Genomic DNA, 27826 nt, shown 5'->3' with positions numbered 1-27826 from the left:
TATTAGTTTAACAAAAGGGATCCGTAAGTTCTAAAACTTTCCATTTCTACTTTAGTGGGTAAATAGCCTTGTGATCCTCAATAATTTTGCACTGGGGACATAATAGAAGACTTCTGTCTTTTGCCTCATAACATGCAAGGACATTTTCCTCAGGTTCCATGTATATTGTTTTTAAAAAGTGGCCTAATAAGCAATGGAAATCTTCCAAACTGAGGAAAAGTGGATGAAAGCCAGTCAAAGGTTTCAGTGATGAAGTTGATGGTGAAAAAAGGGGAAGAAATAGGCGGGCAAGAGACCACCCTAAATGCCACTGAGCCTGCCCAAAGGGACACTGACACATATCTATGAGTCCTAGAAAAAGAATGAATATGTATGCCAATGTACTGCATATGCATGTATTAACTATTCAGATGTAGAACCTGAACTCTGAGAGCGTGCACTTGCTTGTCAAGTCACCCAGCATGCATCATGATGAATAAAGAAACATTGCTTTCTAACGCTTCATTGGAGGTAGAGAGTTTTTGGATGACAAAGTCCACATCTTGTTACTGGCACTTCATGAAGAGACTCTACAGAACTGTCCCATACACTGGTGTCAGGGTGGCATGTGCAGGGAGTTACCCCTGCATCATTCAAATGTGTAGAGTTACACAGCAACCAGGGTCAAACAGGTCCACTGGGACCAGCTAGCAGTATCTTGCTGATCATTTACTAGTGCACTCTTCCCCACCTTTTCTTTTACTGAATTCAGTAGTTCCATTACTAGCATAAGAAATTATATTCTTTTGTGTAACAATGATAAGAGGATATCTCCAGTTTTCACATATCTTCTCTGAAGATCTTTTCTTTCATATTAAAATCGCATGTTTTCTCCATTTACCTCAAAATACCTTCCTAATGTCAGAGAATGAATTCACCTCTCCAGATAGAGTATTCAAGTTCAAAATGTTCTATGAACAGCACATAGAGTAGGTGAGTAACCTGCAAGAGCGTTATAAAATATATGAAATGCCATTTCATGCAGAAAAAGGGCATTCTTCAGGTTAAGTTTCGAAAAGTCTTCAGCACAACAGTGAACTCAGAATCATTATAATCAAAGAGTTCAACTGCAGAGTAATACAGTTTAAGAAGACTTATAATTCTGTAGCAAACATTAAGACCTGCTGTGCTTGTAAATTACAAAAGTATGTTGTGGTTTAACCCAGAATGCAGCTAAAGACCACATAGCTTTTTCCTCACCCTTACAGCTAGGAAAAAAAATAAACAAGCAAACAAACAAACAAACAAAAAACATGCAAGCTGAGATAAAAACTATTTACTAAGACAGAAAAGGAATAGAGAAAAAATAATCGCAATTATATATATATATTCAAAACAAGCAATGCACAGTGCAATTACCACCCACTGACCAATGCCAAGCTGATCCCTGAGGAGTGGCTGCCCCTGTGACCAACTCCCCACAGTTTTATATTTTTTTCACAATATTTATGGAATATCCTTTTTGGCCAGATTAGATCAGCTGTACTCATTCTGTCCCCTCCCAGCTCCTTGTTCCTCCATAATCCTCGCTGGCAGGATAGTATGAGAAGCTGAAAAACTGAAATATCCTTGGCTCTGTACAACACTGTTGAGCAACAACTAAAACATTGGTGTGTTATCAACATTCTTGTTTTCCTAAAGCTCTGTTCCAGTTGAAACCAGGATAGTGAACTAACAAGGACAACATAGGATTGCACTGAACCTGAATATAAATGCAACCAACAGCATATGTATTTCATAACACTGTGATAGCATAACCAGACATAACTTTTTACAGTTATATGAGCAATGTGATCACCAAAGGGACAAAAACAGTAGGAGGTGGCACCCAAGCAACAAGAATCTGGCAGAGAGCATAAAAGATTAGCATAAGTGACTGAAATAGGCAGGCCATAACCTAGAGAAAGAAGATTGGCAAGAAGAAGAAAAAAGGGCAATCAATGTTGGTAGAGGGATAGCAGCTTAAAAGGATGAGAAATAAACAAGACAAGTAGAGAAGAAAGTAGACAGTTCAATTTCTGGTCTGGAATTCTCTCCAGGAGGGGCTCACAACCCTGACAACCTTGATTTTGGCAAGTGAGAATTACCAAAGATCATGAACAACAATGTTTACTTTGCAGCACCAGCACTGGGATATTTACACACTGACAACTAACTTTAAGTTTCTTGTTAAAGACCAAGAGTTATTTTATATGTAGTGATGATGATCAACTTTATGTAGGATTTAACCACTGGAAAGTGTTGTTAATTAATAAATTCAGTAATGTAACCCAAAGAAACAGCATAAAACTGCATTAGGGAAGGGTCAATGGTAGGAGTTAGGAAAATGTTCCTATTCAGAGAGTTGCTGGGCTTTGTAACAGATTCCCAAGGGCAGTGGTCATGGTACTAACCTGATGGAGTAAAGAAACATTTGGACAGTGTGCTCATACTTAAGGTATGAATTTTGGGTGGCCTTGTGAGGAGCCAGTAGCAGGACTCAATGACAGTATTTTGTGATTTTATGATTAACTTACAGTGTAAAACTGATCCAATTTGTAAGTCTTCTAAGCATTCCCATTACAGCAACCTCTGCTTCTCTGACTTCCAAAATTGTAGTTGCAGCAACTTAGCCACTAAGAAGAGGTCTTTTCAAATACTAGCGACCTCAGTGAGAAATAGGCTGAAACCCAAGAGTAGGAAAATGTACCTCGGGATAAGGGAGAGGGAAACTTACATAGTTTGCTCCTTTGCCACGTGAGCACATGGTAAAAATCATAAGAGAGGACAGTTCTGTGACCTCTCTTATTGGATCTATATCTTACTCACTGCAAGGATGGTATAAGTCTCTTTGAAACTGTTTTAGGTGTGGAAAAAATGTAACTAGAGACAGTATCATAAAACAACACCATTCAGACAAACCCTTTAAGGAATGTGTTTGGAGGGGCAAAGAGAACAGAAAATGAGGATTCACTTTAACCACAATCAATATGAATGAGGTCATTTGTACAGTTGTTCACTAACAAGAGCTAGGTAACAAGTGCAAGAAGTAGAATTGGGCCTTGGTCAATAGCCTGTTCTGAGGAGGAATGCTTGTATGATGGAGATGGACATGCATATTCTTAAGTTTGCATGGTATTTCCTGAATTTCTATGCTATTGGAAAAGCTATTGCACAGAAAGTAATCCATCTTACTATCAGAAACCTAAATAAAAACACGCAATTTTTACCATATAAAATAAATTCTCTTATTCAACCAAAAAGTGAGGCAGTACAAAAAGAACTATCATTTCTTTGAAAAGAAGTTTCCTAGCTCCCACCATTAATATTCAAAACTACTTATGAAGTCACCTTCTGAGTCTCTTAAGTCTTCCTGGGGGATCCATTCTCCCCTTGACTATATACAATAAATCACAGTACTGATTGTCTATTATATTCTAAAACCTGACCACACATGCACATCACTGTATTTGTTATGAACATTGTTTTAAATTACTTCATGGGGGATATCAATCCTACCTAACATTGTCATGCCTTTGAATGTAAATCTTGTGGAAAATTCTTTCAGGAGGCTTCAAAAAATCTTCCTTCATTTCCATTGCAACATTCCTAGGCAAAAGACTCATCAAGAGACGCTCCTGGAAGAACAAAAAAAGTAAACACCATCAGTTTTTTTTGCTATAGAAGGTTGCTCATTATTCAACAGTATTAAACTAGCAAACTAGACAGTATTTTCCTAATCTAGTCTTCCTGAGAACATTCTCTGCATAAATAGATAAAAACTATGTATCATTTTTTTTTCAAACTTCTGCAGCCTCTTCTCTCTTTTTCAGATTTCTGCATTTAAAAAAGAAAAAACAAACAAACAAAAAAAACTACACAGAAATGGCAGAGGCAGCTACAAATCAGATAACTTTCATTAACATCACAGTGCTAATAATAAAAACTTTATCTCATGTAGCATTTATCTGAGAAAAAAAATCCAGGATCATTTCCTAGTCCTTTTGTGCATCCTACTTCTGAATCTAATGAAAATGTTGCATTACAAGTGCTATGGCAGCTGGTTATTAATCAGGAGGAATGGATGATAGATTTATCCACACAAAGCGAATCAGAGGAACAATAATAAGGGCATCATTTTAATCACATCTTATCTATCATAGCAATGACTATTCCAGTCAGCTCAGTAATGGAATACATTGGTATTAATCACTGGTTAAATAGATCTCTGCTTACTATATGCTCAGATATTTTAGCATATGTTACTGATCTACATAGAAAGGACCCCCAGTGTTTTGGATCTCATTAATGTTGACCATAAAGTCCTATGCAGGTATTACATGTATTCTGACCCACTCACAGGGACCTAGAGAACTTGCAGCAGGTGTTCTTAGGTGTTGTAAGGAGTACTTGGATACTTATTGAAGTTCTGTTTTAACACAGAGAACATCTGCAACTTAAAATCCAATAGATCTGTTTTTGTTTCTGTGAGTAGTTACAAGCCTATCAATCAGACCTGCTAGCTTCTGCCATGGCAACAGTCAGAAGGAATTCTTCAAAGGACCACATCTTATCTGATGACTGGGAGTCACAGTAATGTTAACTGTGAGATATCATGGAATCATAGAATGGCCTGGGTTGAAAAGGACCACAATGATCATTGAGTTTCAACCCCCCCTGTTAAGTGCAGGGTCACCAACCACTAGACCAGGCTGCCCAGAGACACATCCAGCCTGGCCTTGAATGCCTCCAGCAACGGGGCATCCACAACCTCCCTGGGCAACCTGTTCTAGTGTGTCACCACCCTCTGTGTGAAAAACTTCTCCCTAATATCTAACCCAAACCTCCCTGTCCCAGTTTAAAACCATTCCCCCTTGTCCTATCACTATCCACCCTTGTAAACAGCTGCTTCCCTTCTATACCCTCCCTTCAAGTACTGGAAGGCTACAATGAGGTCTCCTCAGAACCTTCTCTTCTCCAAACTAAACAAGCCTAGTTCCCTCAAACTTTAAAGTTTAAAGGAGAGGTGCTCCAGCCCTCTGATCATCTTAGTGGTCCTCCTCTGGACCTGCTCCAAGAGCTCCACATCCTTCCTGTACTGGGGGCCCCAGGCCTGGACGCAGTACTCTAGATGGGGCCTCACAAGAGCTGAGTAGACAGGCACAATCACCTCCCTCTCCCTGCCAGCCACTCCTTTAATGTAGCCCAGAACATAGTTGGCCTTCTAGGCTGCAAGCTGGCTCATGTCCAGTTTCTCATCTACCAGGACCCCCAAGTCCTTCTCTGCAGGGCTGTTCTCAAGGAGATCTTCCCCCAGTTTGTATAAGTATCTGGGATTGCCCCGACCCAAGTGCAGCACCATGCACTTGGTCTTACTGAACCTCATTAGGTTCTCGTGCGTTCACTTCTCCAGCCTGTCCAGGTCCCTCTGGATGGCTTCCCTTCCTTCCAACGTATCAACTGCACTGCTCAGCTTGGTGTCATCAGCAAACTTGCTGAGGGTGCACTCAATGCCATCGTCCGTGTCACTGATAAAGACGTTGAAGAGCACTGGTCCCAAGACTGACCCCTGAGGGACACCACTTGTGACCGGCCTCCAACCTGACACAGACTCATAGATCACATCATATCATGATATCATGTCACTTAAGTGCAGATCCTGGTCAAATTGCATCATCTTGTTATTTGAATAACATTAAGAAAGAAGCAATAAATAATACAAAAGAGGGTATCTGCATGGACAGCTGCGTTGTGTTGCTCACACACACACATTCAGCAGTTAGAAACTCCTAATAATACTTCAGAGGTTTCTAATTTTACAGTTTCTTTGGAAAGATGGCAGATTGAATATTTATATGTCACAACGGAATAAATTAAACTTTAGAGAACAGCCACAGTTCATAATTTAGGATTACTTCTTCAATTCAGTCTCTACTGGTAAGACTACCTGTCAGAAATCCCAGACCATGGAAGTAAAAGAGAGAGTATGGGGAAAGGAAGACTGCCACTTAGTTGAGGAGAATCTTGTTAGAGATTGTCTAGGCAAAAATCAATTGCACACAAATCCATGGGCCCTGAAGAGTGCTGAGAGAACTCACTGAAATTATTGCCAAGTCACTCTCTATCACCTTTGAAAAGTCCTGGAGAATGGGGGAGGTGCCCAAAGACTGGAGGACAGCCAGTGTCACTCAAAAACGTCAAGAAGTAGTATCCAGGCAACTATAGGCCAGTCAGTCTCACTGCCATCCTTACAAAGGTGAAGGAGCAACTTATATACTGGATGTCATCAGCAAGCAAGTGAATGACAATGTTATCAGGAGTAGTCAAAACGCATTCACCAAGAGAAAATCATTCTTGACCAGCCAAGTAGCCTTCTTTAATATCACTGGCTGGATAGATGAGGAAGAGCAGTAGATGTTGTGCACCTTGGCTTCGAAAGGCTTTGACACAGTTTCCCACAAAATGCTTATAAAGGAAGTTAGAACGTATGGGATAGATGAGTGGAGAATTATGTAGATTGAGAACTGGTTGACTGACAGAGCTCAGGATGTTGTGATCAATTACTCTGGGTCCAGTTGGAGGCCTGTAACTAGCAGTGTTGCCCAGAGATTGGTACTGGCCCTGGTCTTGTTCAGTATCTTCATTGATTATCTTGAAAACCTCAAGAGGCTTGACTTTGAGGATGGAGGCTCACACTGAGGAATCCTTCACAGAGGCAAAACTGCAAGAAAATCATGGAAAACTGTGCAAAAAGAGGTGCATGAAGAGCAAGGAGCCCCCAGTCCCTATGATTGGGAAGAGCAGAGCCAAGAGCAGCTGCAGCTCTGATGTGGTGTTGACAGAGCTGAGAGTGATGGCAGCCAATCCCTTGTGCCTATAAAAGCTCATCCCAGGGAGTGCAGCTCCCAGGAACATGGCAAACAGGATGGACAAACAGGGCATGGCATGTCAAAAGGTACGGCATGGCAGTTTGCACATCAGTTCATGCACATATGTCGAGCAGGGATAGTTCAGCATCCTATTGAAATTAACATGGTGATCATCTGTTCCAAAAGCCATGCAGCAACTCAGATGCAGGGACCACAATCCTTCTGGGCTGATGTGTGTACCCAGATGGACCTCCCAAGGAGTGAAAGAGTTGCCCAGATCTCTGGCTGTGGGGAGCTCCAGAATGTGGAAGTCACCCAAGAGACTGAGGGAAGTGGGATGTATCATGGGTTCAGGTGCATCCAGCTTGATGATATTTTTGAGCAGCTGAGAGCAAGTCACCAGGCTGAGATGTATCCAGCAGTTGTAGAGAGACACTGACACCTGATATAATGCAGTGGCATGGGCAGACTGACAACCCTGTCTTAGGTCAAAGTAAGGGAAAGAACATAAGCAGGCTTCCAACCTGACAGGGCAAACGTGCAGGATGAAGAAGACTGGACCCTTGTCTCTACTTTGGGCAAAAGGAGAAGCCTCGCAATTCCCACTAGCCAACAGATAGGAAATTCTGGGGATGGAAGAAGAAAAAGGTACAGATAGTGGCTTAGAAATAGAAAGGGGAAAACACATTAAGAAGGTCCAACTGAGAATCTAAGTCACAACTAGTGCCAGTAAAAAAAAAAAACAAAGTGTCTTAGTAATTGGAGAATTTGTGCTTAGGGGCACTGAGGTACCCATCTTCCACCTGGATAATCTTTTAGAGAGATTTACTTCCCACATTTGGGACATCAGGAAGAGGACAACAGATATGATAAAGCCTGAGGACTACTGTCCACTCCTGATCTTTCAAGCTGGGTCATGTGAGGCTGCAACTAGGAAATTAAAAAACATCAAAAAAGGCTTTATGTCAGTTGGGAATATGCTGAAGAGATACAGATTGTAGGCAGTCCTCCTGGGAACCAAGCAGGAGAAGGAGAACAAACCAGCTGAGCGAAGGCTGTGCAGATAGTGTCACATTTAGGGCTTTGGTTTCTATGATCTAGGACAAATTGAGGGTTATAAGCTTTTTAGAAAAAGTAGGCAAGGTAGGAGGAATGAGGAGGTTGCCTTCTATGTTAAGAAGCTGATAGATTGTGAAGAGCTGCCTTTCAGAAATGGTCATGAACAGGTTGAGAGCTTGTGGGTTAAAATTAGGAATTGGACAGCCAGTGATCAGAGTCCACTATAGGCCACCTGATCAAGGAGAGACTGTTGACAAGGCCTTCTTGCTTCTGTTGCTGGCTTCTGTTGCAGGCTCTCATCCTGTCGGAAGATTTCAACCACCCAGATATCGGCTGGGAAAACAATACAGAAAGCTGTAAGAAATCCAGGAGACTCTTGGAGTCCATTGATGATAGCTTTTTGTTCAGGTATTGGACAGACCCACTAGAGATGAAGTGTAGCTGGACCTGGTTCTCCCCAGCACAGAGGAGACAGTTAAAGAGTTTAAGATAAGAGGCAAGCTGGGCTCAGTGACAATATCCAAGTTGAGCTCACGATCTTAAGGAATGCAAACCTGGCAAAAAGTGGAATCAGAACCATGACCTACAGGACAGCAAACTTCAGACTCTTTAAGGATTGTTCCATGAGATCCCCTGAGAAAGTCTCCTTATGGACAAAGAAACAGAACATAGCTGGCAGCACTTTAAGTATGTCTTTACGAGAGAACAAGAGCTCTCCATTCCCCAGAATGACATCTTGAACCTGTTAACCTTAATGCCTTCTGCCTCTATGTCCCATAGTCTTAATAAGCTATGCAGAGACACTTTCAGTTTTTAAGAAAGCCTTTTTACTAGGGTTGTTAATTCAGCTGTCGTATTTGGAAAAGCCATAGGGTATACTGTTGTTTTGGCAGGTTGTTATACCACCTGAGGGATAACTGCTGGACTTCCCTAAAAACTTTTCCTTTTTTTGAGTTACAACTAGTCACGTTTCTAGAGGTTCCAGTTGAAGGGAGCCTATAGCTGGGTATTCTTTATAGCTTTTCTTGAAGTTACATTAATAGTTTCCAGATCAACATAAATATTTTCTATTTAACTCTCACGTTTTGGCCTAGTTACATTCCAAGGATCCCACTGCTACAGGTTCCAGTTCTTTTAAGATTCTGTTCTAGTTGTTTTATGCAGGCAAAAAAAAAATCTCATTTTCCTCCCTCAGCATTCCTTCAAGAGATTTGGTGGAACTCAAGGCCACAGCTGATGCAGCAAACTGTCTTTCCTTCGTAGAAACATCAAAAGAAATTCCCAGGCTTTCAAGAAATTCAGCCATAGAAGACAGCCAGTCAGGAATGTACCCATAAACTTTAAATGGTCCACATTTTCCTACTAGTGCTGCAGCAGAACGTCACAGAGATGCTAGAAACACTAGGATGTGCCTGGGTAACTCCTTTTCAAGGAAGTTAGATCTCCCTCATCCAAACCACTGCAAAATACTCTTAAAGAATGCCACTTTTGTCTTTGAGATGTGGATACTTTTCCTAGTACTCCACCAACTACACTAAACATTCTGCTTATGAAGTAGCAAAATCGATTCTGACGGTTATCCTAGTGATGCCAGGCAAAGCATTTGCAGGAAAACTAATATACATACAGAAAGGAGACTGAAACTCACCAAACTGGTGAAAAGGATCCCTGGCCACACAGCCCTCATTCACAGAAAGCAGCCTAGGTCCAACAGATGCTCTCCCTTCAGTGGCTAGCCCTTATATGAGCCCAGTGTTGCTCCACCCTGGGTCCACCCCTTCTGGTCGTGGGGAGTACAGGTGCAAACAATTTGCCTGTGCCCCCTGGACTAGTCACACTCCTTCACCAGTTCAATCAGTGACTGTTGTGATTCTATAATTCATCAGAGATGTCTGATGACCACCTTGAGATTTCACTAAGAATTGCACCTACTTCCACTGAATCAGACAGATGAATTAGTTTCACAAAAACAAGGTCAAATATTCTACTGGTTTTACATTTTTGTTGCCCTCTTTGTTTTAATTAAAAACATTAAAGATTATTGTTGGGATTCAAGAAAGAATATTCAGCAGAAGCTGTGGAGCAAGACAATGGAACGAGAAAGGATTGCTGAGAACCAAGTAAGGCTTCAGGAGAGAAAAACAAAAGTCAAGTAAGCTGCATGATCGCCACATGACAACAACCCTGATTGGAGGAAGGATGCATGGCTTGGAGCAATTAATGACTCTGATTGGATAAGCGCCTGCATGCACAGTTAAGGAGTGTTTGAGGAATGTTTTGTTGACGTGTAAAAGTGGGTGGGGAAGCAACAAGAGAAAACTTGTGAATGTATATAAAGGATGTTAGAACCTGTAATAAAAGATTTGGATTGTTTCTATCTGACTCCATGCCTCAGACACTGAAGATTAACAACTTTCGTTACTTATGTATGTTAACTATATTAATTTTTTGAGTGCTGCCCCAAAAGTAATGCCTCCAGCTTTATTATGTTGACCAGTGATGTCAGAGAAATATGTTGATGGTATGGAAGCAGAGACTGAACCTTTCCAGCAATACTCCATTATATTTGATTGCTGTGTGGCAGATGGCAGCAAAGGGGCAGTCTGACAAAATGACACCTGACATGGAAGTGTGTATGAAGCAAAGGTGCCTCACTAAGTTCCTCTATGAGGAATAAATGGCACCCATTGAAACTCACTGACACTCGCTGAACCTTTATGGACACGAAACAATGGATGTCAGCACAGTGAGGTGGCAGATGGTCCATTTCAGCAGTGACAACAGTAGTTTATCTCTGCTGGTGCGGGTTTTGAGGAGTGTGAGATGCAGGCAAAAATGCATGGCTAATGGTGGTGGTTGTGTTGGAAAATAGTGTTTTGTAGCTGATAATTTGCTCTATCAAATCATGTTATTGTACTCTTTGTGTTGGTTTTATTTTCCATGGAAATAAATAGGAGGCATTACTTTTGGTGCAAACTATGTGGCCCAAGACAATTCTTCACTCAGTGCAGCTCAGGGAAGCCAAAAGATTGGACGCTCATGGTCTAAGGAGTTGGTAGGAAGTGGTAAATTACTAGAGTTTTTATGTTAATTTATTATTTATTATGTTAACTTTATTAAGTATGCTTTTATCTTTGCAGCAGGACTATATAATACAGGCTTAAACCCCCCCTTCTCTCCCCCCCAAAAAAACTTTTGTCAGCAGTATGAAGTTCTGTTGCACACATATTTGTATCTTGTAGTTGATTTACTGTTTTAACTGAATTGCATTGAAGCTATAAAACAAGGTGACAACTTATTAAGTTGTAAGGTAATCCACACAAGACGTTCAGGCTGATGATTAAATTCTATGCTCCATGAAATAATATAAACTCTGAAGTGTACTGGAATGTCAGAAGTAATATCCTGGTTGCCAATTTTCTGAGGTCTGAAAAGATCTAATTGTTCACTGCACCTTCTCTTTAAGCAAGGGTATTAAATATGACCTTGAAATGGGTAAGTGAATTCTCAACATGTTATAGAAAAAGTGGAATTTTAGATTCTGTTTCCTATGTCCCTCTACAACCAGCACAAAATTATACTGCCAGACTCTTACAGAGACAAATACTGACTAAATAGTACTTCTATGGCCTGGAGAGACAATTACAGTACAGGAGGTGAATAAAATGCTCACAGATAACTTCCACAGTGCATCACAAACATAACCGAATCCAAAGAATAAAAATCACTGGTGTGAAGGCAGCACTGGAGCACTGCAGGATTAATCACTGTACAGCTTTGAAAACCCGCTGTTGCCAGATGCGTTAAAGGAAGCTACAAAAATCTACGTTGGATTTGGGCTGAATTACAATGAGACCTGAAGGGAGCTTATGAAAATTTTACAAATGGAATTGTAATCTTTTTTCATTAGAGATGAAAAAAAAGAAGTGATGAACTCCTGGGAAAGAATTGTAGAGTCTTTACAAAGAGACTTAACAGCCTTAAACACACCTAGCAAGGAAAGAGTCAATCATGGCATTCTGAAACAGCAACTACTGCTGACCAAGCTACTGCTGACTCAAGGCCAAGAAAGAAAACATCGGTGTGGATCTAAAGAATTATCACTAGAGGAGATACTGGAAAAGATAAGAAACAACCTCATGATGGGAAATATCAAAGCACTGAATATAAATGAAAACAGGATGTAGCTTTCTAAAAAAAAAAAAAAAAAAAAGATAACAAAGATCTCTTATATGGGGCAAAATCTTATCTGTCAAGAAAAGTCACACTGCCTTCCAAGTCAACCTGAGGAATGCTTAAGGTCTCAGAGGTTTGAAAGTTAAAAGGATGTTTATCAAACACAGCTGTTGAAAGTTTTGGGAAGAGATGTTACCTGGATTTCTATTCAGCAAGTACTACCATCATTGTCTGATTTTTTTTATTTGCTACTGCATGGCTGATCTGACAGAAAACATAACCTGAAAACTAGACCAACAGGAAAGGTAAACGTGTGTGCCTGCTTTGTGCATTGATGATTGTTCCATTCAGTGTGTTACAACACCAAAGTCAGACATACTTTGACGCTCATGCATGAGAGGCTGTGGCCTCTGGAAGAGATGGGTGGTGACAAAAAAATTGAAAGTGTGAGACAGGAAGCATTGATAAATTAGCAGCAACTATGGCTATAATAAAAAAGTGTTCATGTTGAAGACCTTCTTTTCAGTGACATCTGAAGTTGTGCTGGCAAAGCCTGAATGTGTGGTATATTCCGAAACATGGGGGCTTATAGAGAGAAAGATGTTCCTACATTTTCATCTTTCTACTGTTTACAGTGTGGTTTAAACTTTTAAGAGCTGGATTCTGTCTTGAAAATGAAATCTTGGGACTGTGAACAACTACTATTTTAGAAATTTGTACTTTCCTTTACTTGGTGATAACGTGGTCTAAGGTGAATTAACATACTGAAAAAACATTTCTTTCTGAGATCGTACTTGTCTGACAATGATTTGAATTCCCTGCAGAAATACCATTAAGAAAAGGAAATAACAGATTACGAGACACATCTCCTTCATTTACAGCATTTTCTGTTATATCTATGTTTTAAATTGTCAGATTTAGCCTGGGATTTGCAATGCCAAAATGGGCTGTCTCTGACAATTGTCTCACAGGATTTCTACATCACTAATGAAGACTTAGTTCATTTTGAATACAACACTCAATTTAGAAAAACATCCAGTTTTCTTTTTTCTCACAGCCGTGAAACATTGCTGAAAATAAGAAGGGGCAAACATACACATTTGACTTCAACTCAAAATATGCATACCAAGCTCATTGGAAATAAGTAGTATCTGGGCAAAAAATACAGAGTCAAAGGATATCTTGCATTAGAAGGGATCCACAAGGGTCATAGATTCCAACTCCTGGCTCCACAGAGGACTACCCAATATTCAAACCATATTTCTGAGTGCAATTGTCCAAATGCTTTTTGAAGTCTGGCAGAGTTGGTGCCATGACCACTACCCTTGGAAGCCTGTTCCAGTGCCAAACCACCTTCTTAGTGAAGAACCTGTTCCTCATACCCAACCTGAGCCTCCCCTGATGCAGTTCCATGACATTTCCTTGGATCCTCTCACTGTCACTAGAAAGAAGAGATTGCTGCCTGCCTCTCCACTCTCTCTATGAGAAAACTATAGGCTGTCATGGTACCTCCCCCCAGCCTTCTCTTCTCTAGGCTCAACAACCCAAGGGATCTTAACTACTCCTCATACACCTTGCCCTCGAGACTCTTCATCACCTTTGTAGCCCTCCTTTGGACACTCTCTAATAGTTTTATGACCTTATATTGTAGCACCCCAAATCGCACACATAGTACTTGAGGTAAGACTACACCAGTGCAAAGCAGAGCAGGACAATCCATTTACTTCACTGGCTAGCAGAGCTTTGCCTGATAGACTCCAGGACATAGATGGCTCTTTTAGCTGCCAGGGCACACTGATGATTCATCTTCAAATTGCAGTCAACCAGAAACCTCAGATCCCTTTCCACAAGGATGCTCTCCAGCCTCTCATCTCTTAGTCTGTACACATATCCAGTCTTGCCCCATCACAGCTGTAGAATCCAGCATTTTCTCCTGTTAAATTTCATGGGGTTAGTGACTGTTCAGCTCTCCAGTTTGTCAAGATCTCTCTGCAAGGCCTCTCTACTCTAGAGAGAGTCGGCAGCTCATTCCAGCTCAGTGCAGTTCCACAAAATTACGTAGTTTGTCTCCATGTTTAGCATTCAAAACATTGAGGAAAATGTTTAAGGAAATTGGATCTAAAATGGAACCCTGCAGAATCCCACTAGTGACTGGCCACCAGACTGATGGAACCACATTTAATATACTCCTTTGAGCCCGACCCATCAGCCAAATGTTTACTCATCGTATTATGTTCTTACATAGCTGTATGCTGGGCATTTTTTCCCAGAAAGATACTGTATTGAGAAAATGTATTGAAAGATTTGTTGTTACTGAACAAAACTTTAATCTCATGAACCTGTGTTGGCTGTGACCAGTGATTGTACTGTTCTTTGAGTATTTTTCAATAACTCCCAGAATAATCTTCACAGCACTAGTCTTCACCAAGCACTAACATGAAACTGACAGGATCTTCTGTCTTTCCCTTCTTGAAAACTGAAACATCTGCAAGCTTCCAGATGACTGGGACCTCTCTGTATTTCCAAGACTATTGAGAAGCTAGCTAGACAAAGCCACAGATGATCAGACCTGATGTTGAGGATAGTCCTCCTCTGGGAAAGCAGTTGGACTGGACAATCACCAGAGGTTCTTTCCAGACATTCTATGATCTATGGCAAAGTGGATGACAGCACAAGGATCAGGAGTAGAGGGCACCCATGGTTTCTGTGGAGCACCTGAATCCATGCTGCCATCTTACTAAACTAATCTTAGTGTAACAGGGGAGCTAAAGACTCCACCAGTACTGTGATTTGTCTTCCCTGAGAGGGCATGTGGGAAGTGACAAGCAGACAGCAGGCAGAGTGTTGAAACAGCAGCTTCCATCATCTGTAGGCTATATTCTGTTCCAACACTTTTTTCAACTTTCTTCAGTTTGGAGAAGTCAAGTCATACTTCTCAGCACAAGTCCCTCTCCCATCCTTGTTTCTGATCTGGGTATCTTCTCCCACCCACAGCCTGGCTCTATGTTTAGGGGAGTCTCCAGAAGGGGTTCCTAATATATTTCCTGCCTCGTTCTCCAAATGAAGAACATCCTGCCTACTTTGAATGCCATTATCATTCTTATTTTACTTCTTCTTCCAAAGATCCATGACATTCTCGAAGTCCTTTTGAAAATTTTGCATTGATATGTAATAATTTTATTCAGCTCCCCTACCAACACTATCCAGCCTAATACTACATTCTATTTCTATTGTACAAGATGATTTATTTTGACATCTGCATGGGAAATGACTGCAATAGATTTTCCAGTTCCTCTAGTAACCTGTAAATCCTTTATGAATGCACTCTTCCTTCAGCATCATGAGTTTCAGAGTGATGACAGCAAGGTGAAGTACAAGCTACCTTCTGGACAGGACAGCCATGCATAGATGTCACATCATGAAATGAAGAATGTCTAGATCAGCTCATTTCCATGAATTGGCTTATGGGTGTGACAATGTTGTTGAAATAGACTTATGTAGCTTAGAATTTGCTCTGAGAAACTATGTTAATGTGCTCTTTGTATCTGTTGTAGTTGGTAATAAATAGCAACTAGTACTTTCAGAGCAACCTACGTATTACTGTAATTCTTAAATGAAAAGTGTCACAATATTTAACCATTTTTTCCTCAGTGAGGACAAGTACTCAGCCCTGGTGAGGCCACACCTTGAGTACTGTGTTCAGTTTTAGGCCCCTCACTACAATAAAGATGTCAAGACCCTGGAGTGTGTCCAGAGAAGGGCAACAAAGTTGGTGAAGGGTCTGGAGCACGAGCCTTATGAGTAGTGGCTGAGTCAACTGGGATTGTTTAGTATGGGTAAGAGGAGGCTCCAAGGTGGTTTTATCACTCTCTACAGCTACCTGAAGGGAGGTTGTAGTGAGGTGGTGGTCAGCCTCTTCTCTCATGTTACTAGTGATAAGACTAGATGGAATGGACTCAAGTTGTGGTAGGGAAGATTCAGGCTGCATGTTAGGAAATACTTCTTCTCCAAAAGAGTGGTCAGGCAATGGAACAGGCTGCACAGAGAGGTGATGGAGTCATGGTCCCTGGAGGTATTCAAGAAATGTTTAGAGTTGTACTGAGGAACATGGTTTATTGGAAAATATTGATGATAGGTAACTGGTTGGACTGGATGATCATGGAGGTCTTCTCCAACCTTGGTGATTCTATGATTCTATGATGCTATGATTGAAGTGGCTCAGGTAGATCTGGGCTGGCAACATAAGGGTAAATTATTTCTAGCTCAGTGGGTGCATGATATGTTGAGCCATTGAGGAAGATGTGTGACATAAAGATGGGCTCAGGGAGGATTTGACCACAGACATTTTTGCACAGATTACTCACGAATGTCAAAGTTTTACTGTAATTAAGCAATCCAAATAGATAAAGCCTCTTTGTTAGGGATGGTAATGGATGAAATATAAATATGGGGAGGCCTGGAAGGTGGATTATACTAGACTCTGACAAAGACACCATGGCAAGCGTAATGTACTAACAATGGTGGAAGCAACCTCAGCATAGTTAGAAACAGGCTGGGTAAAACAGTCTGGTTTACTCCTGCTTTGGGTGAAGGTAAAGCCCATCTATGAGATAGCTTTTGCTGAAGGACTTGGGTGGTGGGTGATATGGGAGGATGGGGAAGTCTAGCATATATCTCAAGGGGATTTGATGCTGGATTAGAACAGTCAATAATTTGAATTGTATATTAGCTGCTATATAGTACTGTGTATCATCATTACTATTAATGCTTTTAATGGCATAACAGTAAGAATTACTCAAGTTAAAGAAGAATTAATTTTAATAGAAACAGAACAGGATTCAGTGTGTAACAATCCAACACCACAGAACATCATACCTGTCCTTAAGGACTGTTATAACAGATGAAGCCCAAAGTCATGGACTAAATGAACTCTATTGACAATTTAGAGGAATGGCCTACAGACTATGAGAATGATATCTGCATGTGTGTATCAAAAAGAAAGATAAGTGATGGTAATTTATGGGTATGTATGGAAAAGTATGGAATCTGAGCATGATATATATTATATGGAATAAAGGGTGGATACTGTCCTGGTTTCAGCTGAGACAGAGGGTTGTTTTTTTTTTTGCTTACATATTGTCTGGTATGATGCTACAGTTTGGCTTCAGGAGAAAAACAATGTTGATAACACACCAGTTAACTCAGCTGTTGATGAGCAGGATGTTCCAGTTTTTCAGCTTCTCTTACTGTTCTACTGAGGGACTGTAATCGTTCCTCATGGCCGTGAACTCTGCCTGTCCTGCCATGTCCAGGATGTCCAGGTTGGCAGGTTCGTCATTGATGCGTATCTGTATCTTGAAGTCATCCTAGATGGTCGGATCGTGGTCCTCGGGAAAGTGGTGGCTGATGAACTGCATCGTCATGGCGCTCTTTCCGACGCAGTTCTGTTCTGGCAACCAGGATTCTAATATTTCTCATGTCCCTGAGCCCTGCAGCCCTAAACCTCTAGGTGGGAACTTGTGGAGTAAATCCCATTCCACTGTAAAGGCAGAGCAAGTCCGAGACCGCCTCATGAGACTGAATGTGTACAAGTCTATGGAGCCGGATGACATGCATCTCAGGGTTCTGAAGGAGCTGGCTGAGGTGGTTGCCGAGCTGCACTCCATCATATTTGAAAAGTCATGACTGTCAGGTGAGGTCCCGGATGACTGGAGGAAAGGTCACATCACTCCCATTTATAAGAAAGGGAGCAAGGAGGACCTGGGGAACTACAGACTGATTAGTCTCACCTCTGTACCTGGGAAGATCATGGTATAGATTCTGCTGGACGACATGCTTGATCACATGAGGAATGAGCATGTGATGCAAGATAGCCAGCACAGCTTCACCAGGGGAAGGTCATACCTAACCAATCTGGTGGCCTTCTATGATGGAGCAACAGCACTGGTGGACAAAGGGAAGGTGACTGAGGTCATTTACCTGGAATTGAGCAAGGCCTTTGATGTGGTCCCCCACCACATCCTTATCTCCAAACTGGAGGGATGTGGATTTGATGGGTGGACCACCTGACAGATAAGGAATTGGTTGAAAGGCCACAAACAGAGGGTGGTGATTAACAGTTCTTTGTCAGGATGGAGGCTGGTAACAAGCGGTGTCCCCCAGGGGTCTGTCTTGGGACCAGTGCTCTTTAACATCTTTATCAGTGACATTTATGATGAAACTGAGTGCAAGTTTGCTGATGACACCAAGCTGAGTGGTGTGGTTGACACAGGGGAAGGAAGGGATGACATTCAGAGGGACCTCAACAGACTTGAAAGGTGGGCCCGGGTGAATCTAATGAGGTTCAACACAGCAAAGTACAAGATTTTGCACGTGGGCTGGAGGAATCCCAGGCATATATACAGACTGGCAGGAGCAGTCCTTGAGAGTAGCCCTGCAGAGAAGCACCTGGGGTCCTGATGGATGACAAACTTAACATGAGCCAGCAGTGTGCTCTTGCAGCTCGGAAAACAAATGGTATCCAGGACTCCATCGGAAGTAGGGTGGCCAGCGGGAACAGGAAGGTGATTGTCCCTCTCTACTCCTCCCTTATGATGCCCCATCTGGAGTAGTATGTCCAGGTCTGGAGCCCTCAGTACAGGAAAGACAGAAAGCTGTTGGAGAGGGTCCAGAGGAGGGACATGAAGATGATCAGAGGGCTAGAGCACCTCCGCTATGAAGACAGACAGGCTGAGGGAGCTGGGCTTGTTCAGCCTGGAGAAAAGAAAGCTGCAGGGTGACCTAATTGCAGCCTTCTAGAACCTAAAGGGAGCCTATAAACAGGAGGGGAGTGAGCTCTTTGAAAGGGTACATAACAGCAGGACAAGGGGAAATGGTTTTAAGCTGAAGGAGGGAAGATTTAGGTTGGATGTCAGGGGGAAGTTCTTCACAGAGAGAGTGGTGAGGTGCTGGAACAGTCTGCTCAGAGAGGTTGTGCATGCCCCATCCCTGAAGATGTTCAAGGCCAGGTTGGATGGGGCCCTGTGCAGCCTGGTCTAGTATTAAATGTGGAGGTTGGTAGCCCTGCCTGTGATGGGGGTTGAGGAGGGTTGGAGATTCATGATCTTTGAGGTCCTTTCCAACCCAGACCATTCTATGATTCTATGATTCTGTGCCAGGAAGGGAGTCTGAGGGAGCAGTAGGAGTTAGGGAGTGACAGACCCAGGACAGCTGACCTAAACTGGCCACAGGAATATTCATACCATTTGACATCATGCAAAAAAAAAAACAGAAAAACAAAACCAATCAACCAACCAACCAACCAACCAACCAAACAGAAAAATCTGAAAACAGTGGGGACAGCTGCTTTTTGGGGACTAGCTAGGCATCATTCAGCTGGTGGTGAGCATATGCTTCTGCATTACTTGCTTTGTATATATACAAGGGCTGCTCTGAAAGTAATGCCTTCTATTTTATTATGTTGCCCCACAGCATCAGAGCCAGGTATTGGTAATATGACAGTAGAAGTTGAACGTTCCTGGCAATTTTCTGTTAAATTTTGTTGCATACAACATGTGGTAGTAGAGGGGCAGTCTGATGAAATAGTATCTGACATGGAAGTGTATATGAAGCAAATGTGTGTAATTGAACTCCTCCACGTGGAAAAATTTGTACCCATTGATACTCATCAGTATTTGCTGAATGTTTATGGAGACCAAGCAGTGGATGTTAGCACTGTGGGTGGGTAGTGAGTTTCAGCAGTGGTGACAGCAATGTGAAAGACAATCCACTTTCTGGACCGCCATGCATAGCGGTCACATCAAAAAATGAAGAGTGACTCTATCAGCTCATCTGTGTGAATTGGTGGATTATGACCGTGGAAATATGTACAGTGCTGAATATTGGCTTCAGTGTATTGGAAATGCATTGGTTGGTGGTGACACTGGAATATTACTCTTTGTGGCAGGTAGGTTTCACGAGTGCTCTCAGACGAACAGAAAGAACACAGTATGCAAGTGTGTCAGGACCTACTGAACCAAAATGAGGCTGAAGGTGACAGTTTCCTAGATCATATCATTACTAGTTACAAGAAATGGTGTCACCACTATGAGCTGGAGTGCAAACAGCAGTCCATAGATTGGCAACATGTGAATTCTCCATCAAAGAAAAAGTTCAAAATGCATTCCTCAGAAGGTAAAGTGATGTGCACTGTCTTCTAGGATAGGAAAGGGTTTGTTCTTCTGTACTTCCTAGAGCTCAGATCACTACATCATGATGCTGACTTGAAGATGAGGGTTCAAGATTCCAGAGTTGGGCGAGAGAAGAAGAGAATCTTTCTCTTGCAACATGATAATGCTGAGCCCCATATCAGTTTAAAGACCACAGACCACACTGGTAATCTTGGCTAGAGTATCCTATAACATTATAGATTTTATATATTCTGACTTCCATCTGCTTGGGGTGAAAAAGTAATTACATCATCATAACAACTGTGAAACAGTGGGTCACCTCTACTTGTGCAGATTTTTATGAGCACTGCATGCAGGCTCTTGCTCATCGCTGGCAAAAAGGCATAGCTAATAGTAGTGACTATATTGTAAAATAGTGTTTTGTAGTTGAGAATTTCCTCTATCCAATAGTGTTGTGCTCTTTGTATCTTCTGTAGTTTTCATGGAACTAAATAGGAGGCATCACTTTCAGAGTAACCTATTATATACATTATTACTATTATCTTTTCTTCCTCTTCCTTTTCTATCTTAGTAAATAGTTTTTATCTCAACCTGCAAGTTTTACTTCATTTTTTTTTAGTTCTCTCCCTCGTCGTACTTGTGGGAGGAGGTGACAAGCAAACATGGTGCTTATCTACCTTCCTGGTTAACCTCCAACAGATACTTAACAAAAGGAGTGTTCCATGCATGGCACAGAGTGACAAAGTGTTGCTTGTCACATGGGCAAGGGATGATATTAAATTAATGAAATGGACATTAAGGCTGAGGCCTGGGATTGTTTAGCCTACAGAAGAGAATACTGGGAGGAGATCCTATCAATATTTAATAAATATCTCTACAGGGTAAGTGTCAAGAGAATGGAACCCTTTCTATGGTGCTCAGTGACAAGGCAAGGGGCACTGGGCACAAACTAGAACACAGGAATTTCCATCTTAACTTGAGAAGGAACTTTTTTACTTTGAGAGTGACAGAGCACTGGAATAGGCTGCCTAAAGAGGTTGTGGAGTCTCCTCTGGAGATATTCAAAACTCACCTGGATGCTTTCCTGTGCAATCTGTGGTAGGGAGCAAAGGGATTGGACTAGATGATCTCCAGATCATCCTTTCCAACCCTTACAATTTCTTGATTCTGTGATAAAGATATGGTACAGTGGGAATAAAAGAGAAGGGTTTGGGTGACCTGATTGAACAGGAACAATGAAGTGCAATTCCTGCTACAGGGAAAAGGATCCACCTCACAATATTTGCTCCTAACTGCCTGCTCTGCAGGGAAGGATCTTGCTGATGAAATTTATAGCAAAAGGGGGAAGACAATCATCCCAACAGAATGATTATAATTATTCACATTTTAAAGCTTGTTTGGTCCATAGCCTTGGCTTCAGGTATTACTCTGGAACTGCAGGCTAACATTTACCAACATAATAAATGCATGATTCCACAACAGAGGCCAATTATTAGTCATGACCACTGGGAACAGACAACATGGTAAATATTAAACTGAATTAAAAAACAAACCAAACCCCCACGACCACCATCAAAAAGAGTCAGTCTCTTCCCTTCTCCTCAGCAATATTTCTCTTTCAAAGCATTCCTACAAACTCCTGAAAATGCTGATGACCCTGAAAATGCTACAGCATGAGATCTTTGCTCTTGCTTCCAAAAATAAATTTAAAAAAACTATCACATGGGGCTATTACTACTAATGATTCCCAAATGAGAAAAATCACTTTAAGTAGGACAGAGAGGAAGAAACCTCACTTCCAGCTGTGGCATCAGTCTTACACAAGTAACACTTTAACTCCAGAAACCTGCTTATGTTCAAAAGCCAAGAGTTTGTTCTTTCTGTTCTCAATAGAAACTTGCACAGACATATCAGGGAAAGGTTTAGTGGTTTTGATTACAATTCTCAATATAAAAAGGCAATGATATTTAGGTCAGAGCATTTGAAAGAGAAAAGGAAGTCTGATTAAAAAATAATCTGGTCATTTTAATATATGATGCTTGTAGTCCAGAAAACAATAATATGGGAATGAATACAACTACTGAAAAAGGTCAGTAAAGTCTTTTGATCTTCTGAAGAACCTTTGAATATTGGTAAGAAACTGGAAACTTTGGCTACATTAAACCATGGCAATTGCATATTAATTGTGCAGTGTGTAATCACGTAAATCTTGCATGGGTTTTAGAAGTATTCTAATGTATTGTAAAAGCAGCCATGGAAAGTATTTCAGTGATACTTCTGACAGCTAGCTTGTGTACTTTACCGCTGCACCAAGTTTTATGGTATCCCATAAAGTTAGTTTCACATATATCAGAGAAAAATGCATTCTCTTCACTGACCTTTACACTGCACTAGAAAAGTATATACAGCATTCCTTTGGTATAAAATAAACGATAATTGTATTAATGTGTAAATTTTTGCTTTCTTGTTTCTATATGCATGGATAAAATACAAGATTAAACACATTGCTAATGTTCTATATACAGAAAAAAAAAAAGAAAAAAAAAACGTTTGATGTGTGACTTTCATGTTGGATGCTAGAAGCAGGCTTTCAAATGAACAAATGGGATTTAGGAACTGTTTGCCATTACATTTAAATTCTGGTGCATTTATACCTTTAAAAATCTGCTGTTTTGGATTACAAAAGCCCAGAATCAAGCCTAAAGACTTTGAAACTAATACTGTTTTTTCAACAGACATCAAACAGATAAAACAGTTCAAAGAATATATTTGCTGATGTTCAGGTCATAAAAATATGCTCACCAAATCCGTATCAGAACAGTTACTTATGCACCAATATTATTTCAGCCAGGAAATAGGAACTGGAGGATAGTATGTGAAGCACTCCTTTTAAAAACCGTGAGGTCTTCTAGAGCAAGGTTTGAATACCACTTAACTTTTCTATTTGCATAAATTATTAAAGTTCCACAGAAGTCAATTAAAGAATATATATGAGGACTGCTCCAAAAGTAAAGATTCCTATTATATTATGTCAGCCCATTATGGCAGTATGGAAGTAAAGGATGAACATTCTTTATAATATTCTGTTAAATTTTGTTGACAAGTGACAGATGACAGCGAAGGACAGTATGACAAAATGGTATTTGTAATGGATGTGTATGTGAAGCAAAGGTGTATAAATCCTCCATGTGGAAAAACTTGCACTCACTGACATTCAGTGCTGCTTGCTGAATGTTTATGGAGACCAAACAGTGAGGTAGTGGGCATTGTGTTTCAGCAGTAGTGACATGTGCTAGTGCAGATTTTTTGCAAGCACAACATGAAGACTCTTGTTCATCACTGGTGAAAGCATATAGCTCATGGTGGTGACTACATTGAAAAATAGTGTTTTGTAGCTGGGAATGTTCTCTATCAAATAATGTTAATTGTATTCTTTGTATCTGTTGTAGTTTCCATGGAAATAAATAGGAGCTATTACTGTCAGAGAACCTGTGTATGTAGTCTAGAGTGGACCTCTGTTGCCATGTAGACAGAAAACAAGATTTGTCCAAAGTTTTCAGAATGAACAGATTTTGATGGATTCAAGATTTGAATCTGGGAGTATCATGTGAACAGCAAGATATGCAGTATAGTAGTTTTTCTCATTGTTTCTAAATTTGATTAGAACATTTCTCCACATGACAGAGACAACTTTCATTCTTATGTGTTATAAATGTAAACTGGGTATAACATAGATTTTACAGCATATCTAACACACACACAATAATATCCTTGAAGGGGAAAAAAAAAAAAGAGTGATGAAGAGCAAAGCATGCTTGCGTACTAGGGATGAAGAGATAAAGCAGGCATAGGAGACGGCATGCTTTTTTTCACAGTGGAAGCGTACACACTCCCTACCATTCACTCAGGAGTAATGTCCTGACCTGTGGTTCATGGAACTACAACAATCTCAGAAGAAACAGAGAAGAAGAAAAAACTGACCTGTTTTTCATTTTCATCCTCCAGCCTCAGCCTGTCCTCTATGCAGTTCCTGGCCTGAAGGAATGCCTTCCTCTGAGCCCTCTCTGTCAAAATCCTCACAAAGACCCCATACAAATTTACACTGACAAAAAGGATTGCATTGGCCACAAGCTGTAAGGAAGAAAGAAAAAAAAGAATAATTTAAAACACAGATTTATTTTACATTTCTACTCAGCAAAATAAATTTGAAAAGAAATAACCCTCTTTAAAATTCTGCCTTTCTAGTCATGTCAATGAAATCCCTTCACATATCCCAACTGCAGAGGAACTGTAATAACAAGTCCAGACAGGCAACATTGCATAATACAGAATTTCTTAGTTGCTGAGTTTAATTTCTCTTATGATGAATGGTAGGTTATTAATTTCATTCAGCATCAGTTCTTTCATCAGTCCATCTGGTAAGAATGCATTTCAGCATTTGCTTAATTGCATGATACTTACAATACAGAAATTATTTTCCTATGCATTTACAACTATTGTCCCTTTTTTACATTTGAGAAGTAAGGCATTATCAAAATCTGTAAGTATTTCAAAATCTATTCCTAAGTATTCTGGGCTTTCATATTGTACACTTTGCATATGGAAAATATTTTCTGTCCACATCCACACTGCTAGAGAATGCACTATATTTTTTAAGAAGTTTCCCCAAAATACTACTGATGCTATTGTGTGGTGTACCTCCTAGAAGATGACGAGTGCTTTCAAATGAAACGCAAAATGTTTGCACCATTTACACAAGCCTATGCTCACAGGTATGCTATGAACCAATTAATTATTTTGGAATTATTCATATAAGCTGTGCTTTGAAGAACAGTGCCTAGATGACTTAATAGTCCTGCTGATTTTGTATTTTTTAAAATGCTTTGTATTTTTTTAAATATTTTTATAATATGTGAGAAAAGTAAGTTAAACTAATGTAAATAACTCAACAGTAGCCTGCACACCACCTCCTTATTCAAGACAATCCCATCCAAATTTCTCACTTCATCTCTGATTTCTGAAACCTTGATATTTTTATAAAATAATGATGTTAATGAAAACTCGTACTACGTAAGTATCTTTAGATGGTGAATTTTGCAAAGCAGTGTTTGTTTAGAAAGGGGGCAATATGTTCTATTTACCAACTATCTTTTCAATCTTATTCTCCATATTTACCATAGTTGCTATCACAGAATCTTGATAAGGGTTTATGGGACTCATGATTTTCCAAAATTTCAGAACTCAGTTGGCTCTTAAATTGGCCAAGGTGGAGCATAACAAGAACGATGAAAAACATTACAATAAGTAACATGTGAAAATCCTGTGCAACTAAAATTGTTCGTTAAGACCATATAAATGACATATATTTATAAATTTGAGGTGTACACTTCAAACTAGTATAGCTCTATTGTTGTATGCCTTGCTAGTGTAAGTTGAAGAGAAGCCCACTCGTATTTGCAATGCATAATGAGTCTTGCTATGTGAACACAAATTCAAAAAAAAAAAAAAAAAATAGAATCATTCACATCACTGTAGAAAATGCTTACTACTTTCATAACATTGTTTCACAGATGAGCATCAGACTAGAACTCAGATGATATAGAGAGTAAAGATTCAAAATGACATGCAGAAACTTTCTGTTGATTTGAAGAGCCCTTGGGAAATGTTTCATCCCACAAAAATAATAAAGATATTTGTCATGTGTATATAATGGCAGTATACATCTAGTATGATCTCCATATAATGAAGTGAAGATTCCCTATGAATGGGTTTTCCAGATTTTCATTCACACTTCCTCTATCTTAAATCACAGAATCATAGAATTGTTCAGGTTGGAAAAAACACTCAAGATCTTCAAGACCAACATCAAAATAATCATACTATACTAACTCAAACAACCTTCCACTAAATCATGTTCCTAAGCACCACATCCAGATGATGTTTAAACGCATTCAGGGATGGTGACTCAACCACCTGCCTGGGGAGCTTATTCCAGTGTTTAACAGCCCTTTCTATAAAGAAGCTTGTCCTGATATCTAAACTAAACCACCCCTGGTGCAACTTGAGGACATTTCCCCAGGCCCACTCTTGCTGCAATCACCCTTCAGGTATTGGAACAGAGCAATAACATCTCCCCTCAGCTTCCTCTTCCCCAGACTAAACAGCCCCAGTTCCTTGAGTTGCTCCTCGTAGGGCATATCCCCCAAGCCTTTCAGTAGCCTTGTTGCCCTTCTTTGGACCTGCTCCAACACCTCAGTGTCCTTTCTGTACTGACGTGCCCAAAACTGAACACAGTACTCGAGGTGGGGCTTCACCAGCGCTGAGTACAGGGACAGGATTACTTCCCTAGTCCTGCTCACCACACCATTCCTGATACAAGACAGGATGTCATTGGTCTTCTTGGCCACCTGAGCACACTGCTGGCTCATATTCAGCCAACTGTCCATCAGTACACCAAAGTCCCTTTCCATCAGGCAGCTTTCCAGCCACTCTTCCCCAGGCCTGCAGGGTTGCCTGGGGTTGTTGTGAACAAAATGCAGGACCTGACACTTGGCCCTATTGAAACTCATACAGTTTACCTTGGCCCATTGATCCAGTCTATCCAGGTCCCTATGTAGTGCCTTTCTCCCCTCTGGCAGATCAACACTCCCTCCCAACTTGGTGTCATCTGCAAACTTACTGAGGATGTACTCAATCCCCTCATCAAGATCATTAATAAGGATGTTAAATAGAAGTGGCCCCAGTACCGAGCCATGGGGGGCACTGCTCGTGACTGGCCACCAACTGGGTTTAACTCCATTGACCACAACCCTTTGGGCCCAGCCATGCAGCCAGTGTTTCACCCAGCGGAGTATACACCCATCCAAACCATGGGCAGCCAGCTTCTCCACAGGAATGTTGTGGGGGACAGTGTCAAAGGCTTTACTGAAGTCCAGATAGACCACATCGACAGCCTTACCCTCATCCACTAAGTGGGTCATCTTGTCATAGAACAAAATCAGGTTTGTCAGACAGGATCTACAATTCATGAACCCATGCTAACAGGGCCTGATTCCCTGGTTGATCTTTAACTGATCCATGATGGCTCCTGAGATTATCCATTCCATAACCTTCCCCGGCACCGAGGTGAGACTGATAGGTGTGTAGCTACCAGGATCATCTTTCTGGCCCTTTTTGAGAATGAGTGTCACATTTGCCAGTCTCCAGTCCACCGGGACATCCCCGGTTAGCCAGGACTGTTGATGAATGATGGAGAGTGGCTTGGCAACCACATCTGCCAACTCCCTCAGCACTCTAGGGTACAATCCATTTGGCCCCATGCACTTGTGAGTGTCCAGCTTTTGAAGCAGTTTCAAAATAATTTCCTCATGGATTATGCAGGACCTATTCTGTTCCCCATCACTGTCTTCCAGAACAAGAGCCTGTGCGCCTAGGGAGTAACTAGTTTTACTACTAAAGACTGAGGCAAAGAAGGTATTAAGTACCTCAGCCTTATCCTGATCTTTGGTCACTATGTTCCCCTCTGCATCACTTCTT

At 40.9% G+C, this 27826-nt stretch overlaps 1 protein-coding gene across 4 annotated transcripts in view; it reads right to left on the bottom strand.

Annotated features, from left to right (window-relative positions):
- Positions 1–27826, bottom strand: part of ADCY1 (adenylate cyclase 1) — a 192526-nt gene that overhangs the window by 131170 nt on the left and 33530 nt on the right. For all 4 annotated transcript variants that reach the window (XR_003073678.3, XR_003073677.3, XR_003073679.3 and 1 more), the window contains exons 2-3: positions 24272–24421; positions 3538–3656 (exon numbers count right to left, since the gene is read on the bottom strand). Coding sequence is in view for 1 of the 4 variants with exons in the window: in XM_418883.8 (XP_418883.4) it covers positions 3538–3656; positions 24272–24421 (269 nt within the window). In the remaining 3 variants the exon portion in view is untranslated. The remainder of the gene's footprint in view (positions 1–3537; positions 3657–24271; positions 24422–27826) is intronic.

This window comes from Gallus gallus, chromosome 2 (genome assembly GCF_016699485.2).
Source record: "Gallus gallus isolate bGalGal1 chromosome 2, bGalGal1.mat.broiler.GRCg7b, whole genome shotgun sequence".
Lineage (NCBI taxonomy): Eukaryota > Metazoa > Chordata > Aves > Galliformes > Phasianidae > Gallus > Gallus gallus.
This window is presented reverse-complemented; position numbering and strand designations above follow the sequence as displayed.